The 8,267-nt window shown below is 30.9% G+C and overlaps 1 protein-coding gene across 1 annotated transcript; it reads left to right on the top strand.

Moving 5' to 3' along the window:
• Window positions 1-491: 491 nt before the first annotated feature.
• On the top strand, window positions 492-5,112 carry LOC100158912 (CG31323-like; the record flags this gene model as incomplete). The annotated part of the gene is given in 2 exon segments (NM_001163210.1): window positions 492-606; window positions 4,300-5,112. Coding segments are annotated over 2 exon segments (269 nt in total), but the record flags the coding sequence as incomplete, so codon positions are not given.
• Window positions 5,113-8,267: the final 3,155 nt, after the last annotated feature.

Below are 8,267 nucleotides of genomic sequence, written 5' to 3'. Positions count from 1 at the left end.
TAAAATGCAGAAAATCATAAACTGTACCATTATGTCAGTGTACTTTTTTACGAATTATCAGGAATTTTCAAAGCAATTTATTTCCATACATAATAATATTATTTAATTTAACTAATAGCAGTAACTTCGATTCAAGACCAACATATTTATATTTTTGGTATCTTACATATTTATACAAACATTTAATTTTACCGGATTGCTCGAATACAAAATTACCAAGTCTGGATTTGCGACAGTCTTGCACTTACTATAGATTGTACTCAGTCAGGTTAAATCACAAACTTTCTTGGTATCTTATCGTTTTCCACTCACGTGAGTCACGTCTTTCATTCACTTAAGAACTTTGCTGTGTGTTTCTCTAAACCATATATGTTTCGAATTGTGACGGTCTTTTTCTAGGTGTGCACCACGGCTTTAAATAGAATCTATCTAAAGTCGTGGTGTGCACTTTATATTATACTATAGTGAAGTAAAATTACATTATTTTTTAGAAGCTACCGGACAGCACGTTACGGTTAGAGGATGTGCATTGGACAGCGGCACCTTGACCACAGACACAGAAATTATTCGGATGTCGCATTGCGGAGGATTCTATTTCGATGACAAGTAAGGATTTAATTTTCTAATATAGAAGGATGATATGTCAGGGAGATTCACCGAGCTCGCCAATCCACATTTTAATCAATTGATGAGAAAATAATGGGGTCGATTATGCTTGGAAAATCACTCTGTAATATATAATAATATACTTATGCAATAAATATTACTGCGCAAACCGATTTATTTAAAAGAAACGCAATAAGGTGTGCCCGCATCAGTCGTTTATTTATTTTTTTTTTGTTTCTAATCGATTGTCGATTGAGCAAAATATTGTTTAAAATGTATTACACGCCCGTTGTACATTTTTTTGGTAATATTGCTATAATAAAGAGCAAAAAGATTTAATAATAAAATAGAAAAGGAAATTAACTTTTAATGGACATCAAAAGATAAATTATTTTTAGTACAGTTTTTCTTTAGGGCCTCAACACAAAGAATAAAGAAGGAAAATGTTATTCGTTGATTAAAACTATAGTTATTACCTACCTATAACAAGTATTATTTATAATAATATTATGTTAATATTTTCCAGCACGGTTTTGGTAAATTATTATTTTACATCAAGGAACCATAAACTTATTAAAATATTTAAATTCTTTTTTTGTTTTCCCGAATTCAAAATAATAATAACTATCCTACCAATTATATAAAATCGTTGTTTTCTCATTTTTTCTTTGTTTTTTATTGTCAGAGCTAGAGATAACCATTTCACGCAGAGTTGATTTATGTAAATATCTTAAAAGTCTGAATACTAATTTTGATTAAATATTCAAACAGTTGTGTTTGCGCTTGTTTGGAGTGTTCTGTCCAGCTAGTTTTGTGTATTCTCCCGTAACATCGCCGTCGTTCCCGTTCGAATTCATGAAATTATTAATGTTTCATTAATTTCTATTTTTCCCGCAATCTCACTCCGTCCAAATAATGGAGACATAAGTTTTCTATCGATTTTCCTCCGGTCTCAATTTAATACATTTTTTTTTCGTACACGAATCGCGCATTTTTCCTGGTTTATTATACTTATTTTTTCTTTTGTGCGACGCCAGTCACCGTGGTACTCGCTCGCCGACTCGATTTCCTGGCTTCCTACAATAGAGGTATAGACGAATTCGTTTGCTCGCTCCAGCACAATAGACTGTGTTTTGTTGTAGCATAATATTATAATACTGTATTGCCATTCGTGACCAACGTCGAGGCATATTTTTTGCGTTTCTCGTATTATATGGTAGCGTTTTCGTATTTCGTTTCCGTTTTGATGTTATTGTTAAGTCATCTGCAAATCAAAGTTCGTCGTACCGTGACGGCATCAATCAGTCCGTCGATCAGTATTCGAATGGCAATATTCTCTGTCTTACAGTACAAATATACCTATAAAAATAAAAACTCGTACCTATTGTTTTTCTTCAAATTAATAAACTTTTATTTGAAATCCGAGAACAATTTATGAATATTATATTAATATAATAAATACCTAATATAATTTCAAATAAAATGACGAAAAGGTGATGATGTGACGTGTTGTACGTTCAAACTGTATATAGAATAATTATACATACATAGTACTTACATCTGATTGTTGGCAAATTTTAGACGACTACTTAGGCATACTCTTTGTACTTCACTTGCATGTAGTACGTCATACATAATATGATAAGTTATTCCACCTGCCTACGTTTTTAACGGTCTGAATTAATTTGGAAATGTGAACATTTTCACAACGTATTCCACACAAAACAACGATTTCGTGTGATCGACAGGGTACGATGTAGTGTATGGTTATCCGTGTTGTTCGTATATGAATAGGCCGCGGAATACAATAAAATATGATAAAAGTAATTAATCAATGTGATCAGTACGGATAATTTATCATAACACGAATGTCCGGTCGTTGTAATAAAAAAATATATAATAACGAAACTCTGTGTGGATGATTGGTGCATGAAACGTTCTGTACCCATAAGAGTTGGACCCAGAGTAATATCTATGATGCTCGAGGTCGGTTACAATATTAATCGTCAACAGATCGCAAAATTAAAATTCAGTAAAGGCGATGATGTTATTTAACGGCTTTCGATATGTATTAGGTATATATTATATTGTATAATATACTCATCGGTGGCAGATTTAATTATTTCAATAATTATCATAAACTATTTAAAAATGTTAATGGTTTAATTTTAACTTCACTTTTTGCATTTGAAACTAAACATTTAACTTAATTGATTTTTAATGATACTAACTTAATAAATAAAAGTTACTACCAATCAAATCCATTATCCATTTATCTATAAATAATTATATAACAAAATTATTATTGACGATAGTACGCTACGTAAGAGAAGATTAAAAATGTAATCCTCAAATGTACCTCTTCTTGTCATATTTATAGTCAGAATCGTTCAATAAAAATAACTTAATTTAACACAAATATGTTTTTGAGGTGGCTACAACTTTATTTTTTTCTGACCGATTTTCGTATCGCTTATAACATTTATTATTGTTACCATGGTAACCCTGCCCCCAAAAACATATTTATGATTCGTAGATTTTTCTTGCATGGCAAAAAATATCAAGCAGCGTGCTACGATTTATCTACCAACTATCTTACACCATATTTTAAGGCATACAGACATTTATTTTAAACTGTATCTCTCAGCTATTGTTAAATCTAACAAAAATCAACTCAATTTACCATATAGTTCATTTTGGTGGTTTCTATACAACTATTGACTTAACTGAATATAATAATAAATTGATACCTAGGTAATCCATATAAATTCTAAACTTTTTTAAACTTTTTCGGTCAACTACCCGGTATAAAATATCATTAACTTACCCGGCCACGGATTTAAGGGCCCCGGTGCCAGTTTTTAAAATTTTCCACAATTCTATAAAATTTGAAAATTAAATTTTATATTTTAGTTGCTACCTCAATTATAAGACTTTTCCACTAATCTACTACCCGATAACTATTTAGGGGTGGTTGATAGGGTGTATTATATCGAAAAAAGTTGCTTTACGGGAATAACTCTCAAGCTTTATAGAATTGTCGGATTTTGATGAGTATTTTTTTATCTGAAAGAAGAAGACTTCCTATAGCCCGCATCGATCTCTGATTTTGTATTTTATTTTAAATAATAGTATAAAATAATTTATAAAAAAAGCTAAAAATTGTCTTTTTTTTAAAGACTTATAATTAAGTTTGAGATGAAAATATCGAAAAAAAGAGTTCGATGCGGGCTGTAGAATATTTTCCTCTATTAATAAAAAAAAAAATTATCAAATTTGGTTAACTCTACAGGGCAGGATCATTATTCCCGTAAACCGTGTTTTTGAGGTCAAAATCACATTGGCACCGGGCGCCTTAAGATTGAAACGATGGTAGCCTTAAGTGGCAATTTGTGCAAAAGCCAAAATTCATATTCGTGTACCGCGTGACAAAACCACACAAAACCTTTTCGCTGTAATATCAAGGTGAGCTCCAGAACAACATACAATATAGGTAGGGCCGCGCGCATATTAGTCTGCGTTTGCCTACGAAACGACCTGCCCGTTAAATCCGCCATTTCGGTGTCGCCAAACGGTCATGTTTTGTTTTTTGTATTCAATTTAATCGCATATGTGCGTTCAGGACTTTTAGCAGGTATATATTATTATACACGGACGTACCTATATGCGTACATTTTTTTTTTTTTTTACCAGGTATGTCGATGGCTGTTTGCAGAGTTGCGACGACGCGGACGGCTGCAACCCCGCACCGCCGCCCAAGTCTCTGGACACGACGCTGCTGATGATGTTGGTCGTGATGCCGCTCGCCGTCCGTTTCATGCCGCACGAATGGGCGCCGGACGCGTGACGACTGCTCGTGCGTGAACTTAATACCATATAGGTGTATATTTTTTGAAAAAAAAAAAATACTCGTTCGAGGTCATTCTCGGGCGTTTTCTAACGACCAGACCGACGGCAAACACGCAACGATCAATTAAACGACGGGGTGCCTTGTACATATACGTATACGATGTAACGATACATAACGCCGCCGTGGACATCAAATTTTTACCCCATCCCCCAAAAGCCCCCACGAAAACCCGTACGATACAATATCCTGTCATTATATAATTTTGTCTCCCCTTTCAACGACCAAATACAATAAGGAAACGGACGTCGAGTGGTTTGTATTCAACTTGTAACTACGTGCTTTTCGCGTGAATTGTTAATTATTATTATTATTCATTAATTATAGATTATATTAACATTATATTATATTGTAACAATTTATGTAACATGACATATCCCAGTTGAGCATATCTTACTGATGAAACTATTTCCATTTAAAAAAAAACTATTATTATATATGTAGATGATTAAATATTACGATATTAAAAAAACAAAATCATATATATTATATACTATTGTAAACATTCTATACAAATATAATATACGATATACAATATGTATATTGTATATAGATGACAAATTGCGTGTCGGACTTATTAAAATATTTGATTGTATTGCTGTATTGTAATTTGATATCACTTTTTATCTTTTCCTCGAATGTATAGTATAACAGCACTTGTTTATATTTATTTTTTTTATCCATGATATTAAAATGTCGATAAAGGGTAAATTCTTAGTGAATATTTTATATTAACGTCTGTTCACAAAGTGTTTCTTTTAAAAGTAAACACTCATTTCATCGAAAAGTATAAACGTTTCTGGAAACATTTTTAATACATGATTTGAAGTCATTGTAAAACTACATTTTTAATAAAAATTACAACTTAGGTATTATTACTATTTTTATCATTATTATTTTTTGTTTATACTTTTTCAGATGACAGCATACACTTACAGTACAATATAATTTTACATTATACTCCTAAGCGACCAAAACAGAATATTGTTTAACAATTTAACTACATAAAAATATCGAATTTCCAACGTGTGTTAATTAACATAGTTAACAAGTTAAAACCGCATGAACTTATAAAGTATAACTTAAACTAGATACTGATAAGTATTTAAAGTTTTGATACCTCAAAACAGTTTTTTGAAGTTTCGGTTTATTAAAATCTATAATGCTCCGCTTATCTAATATTTGAAATGTGTATAACCTATCACTAAAATAATTATCTAATCATTCGAAATTTAATTTTTATACATTGAAGTTCTTAGAAAAATATTTTGATTTGGGATACAAAATCAGACGCATGTATCCATCGTTTAAAAATGTAAACCCTTCAACAACTATAACGATATAAAAACAATAATACATATAGGTAGCTTATTTTTTTTATAAAATAATGTTTCGTAAAGACTTCAAATTATGTTTAAAAAATTAAATAATATATATATATATATATATTTAAAATCGGTTAATACTTTTCGGTATAATGTTAAAACAACCACCTTGTATATAAATAGCCCGCGCGACATTGCAGTGAAGTTACAAGTTAGTTACTATTTTCAGAAAATTAACTGCCGTACGAAAAACGTTAACCACGAATCGAACATATCCCGCAAAATGTATGCCATAAATATTTATTGTACATTTACAGCGTGAAACGACTGTGTACCTCTCTCCGTGTAATATATATATATATATATAGTGTAGCTCGTTCCGTGTGACGGTATTGCGTGCGTCGAAGACGAGGCGGAGCCGAATTTCTGAATGGATTTTTCTCGACATTACAGTGAAAGGTAAAACACCGAGGGTTGAAAACACAATTTAGGTCAAAACCATGGTTAGAGCTTTGACGGTGCACTAATACGCGAGTAACAGTATTATTAGCGTGGAGTTTTGTAAAAAAAAAAAAAATCTAAATATATATATAAAAATATTGATTGACAACAATAATTGCGGGAGGTTGGAACGAAACGAGCGTATACCATTGGAAAACAACTGTGTTTGTATAATACTTCCACCCCATAATATTGATTTATTATTAATATTATTCATATAACTTTTTTAACCGACGTCGACGTGATTTCATGTACATTTTAATCATACAGTTGTTCACATCGTAATGGCCAGTATATAGCACTGCTGTGGCTGAGAACGGAATAATTGTATATTACGAGGAGAGCTCTATAATATAATAATGTGGTACAACTCGGCAGGTAAGTCATAACCATTTTTCTCATATTATTAATACGCAGGTATACAATAGGTATGCGACGATGTCACGCGGTTTTCCTAAGTCTTTATATATATATATATATTGTATACCTACGTATAATTTATAGTGGTCGATATCAAGAATAAGAGCTCACCCCCTCTGCGAAGAAAATGAAACACAATTTCGGAAAGCGATATCATATTTCTATAATAGTTATTTATTGATCGCGGAAAATTCTTGTCGTGTTATTCCGGCCTTCGTGAAATATGTGTGCTACCGCAGAGATTCCGAGACCTAATGTGTTTTCCGAATCACTATACGTATCATACCTATATATAATGTCGTGTGCAGAAAAACCAGAGCAGGGCGAGACGACCGAATATATTGGCACATTCGGACTTTCCATGATGTCTCGAAATTCTCGATATTATATTGAATATGACATTTTTCCTTCAAACGCCGTAACACTTGATTGGTTTGTGATATCTAGACATTTTTAATAACTCGAATTATTTTCTCTCCCCTTGAACTCCAAAGGTTACCCGCGAGGGCAGACGGCGTATATATAATATTAATAAATGATATTATATTATAATCGATTTTCCATAATATTGTGATACGTATACAATACGACGTACAAAATTGTATACAAAAGTGATTTGTTTTGCCGCGCTGTAAATAATAATATTAATATTTGTGATGGTCACGTCGTCGGACGCTTTCGATTATGTAGTTAATTAGCGTTTTATCGTTTTTAATTATATTATAATTTTGTTCTTTATTTTATATATATATTTTTTTATATAATATTATATCGAAATTCGATTTAGATATACCAGCAATCTAATAGGTAGGTCGAAGGTATAGTTTAAATTTATAAATAGTAAATTGAATACCATCAAATCATTGAAAATCATATACCAGTTTATTATAATATTATATGTTTATCTAAAAAGTATGAAACACCATTATTTCGGTTTACATTTTAAATATAATAATAATTATTATTATTGATATAATATTGTTTAAATGCTGAGAATATTTAAATATTTCTTAATTGTATGTACAATTCATCAAAAATTTGTTACCGGGTGTCCACTTAAAAATATAGGGAATATTATAATTATTTTATACTCTGTTACAATATGCTTAGCGAGGTTTGAGTTCATATTTAATGCTCAATTTACTAAAATATTATCATTAATATTGAAATAAAAATAACGTGTTGAAAATGTGATTTAATATTATTTTCTTTTTAAAGTACAAGAAAGTCTTGAAAAAAATCTAATGATCGTAATTAAACCGAACTGTTGTTGAAACTTAAACGTTGAAGACTTATATAACACGATTTACAAATAAAATAAAAATATTCTTATCCCTACACAGATATGAATCTCGTACTTGAATTTTGCTTTCAGCAATTAAATTAATACAATTAAATTTAAAATGTATAATCGTTTGTTATGATTGTCAGTTGTAATTTTGGAGACAATCAATAATCTTCGCTTTACTGAGTTGTATAATATGTTCGCCAAATATATCGTACAATTG

The sequence above is a fragment of the Acyrthosiphon pisum genome, unplaced genomic scaffold (genome assembly GCF_005508785.2).
Source record: "Acyrthosiphon pisum isolate AL4f unplaced genomic scaffold, pea_aphid_22Mar2018_4r6ur Scaffold_9319;HRSCAF=9915, whole genome shotgun sequence".
NCBI classification, from domain to species: Eukaryota; Metazoa; Arthropoda; class Insecta; order Hemiptera; family Aphididae; genus Acyrthosiphon; species Acyrthosiphon pisum.
This window is presented reverse-complemented; position numbering and strand designations above follow the sequence as displayed.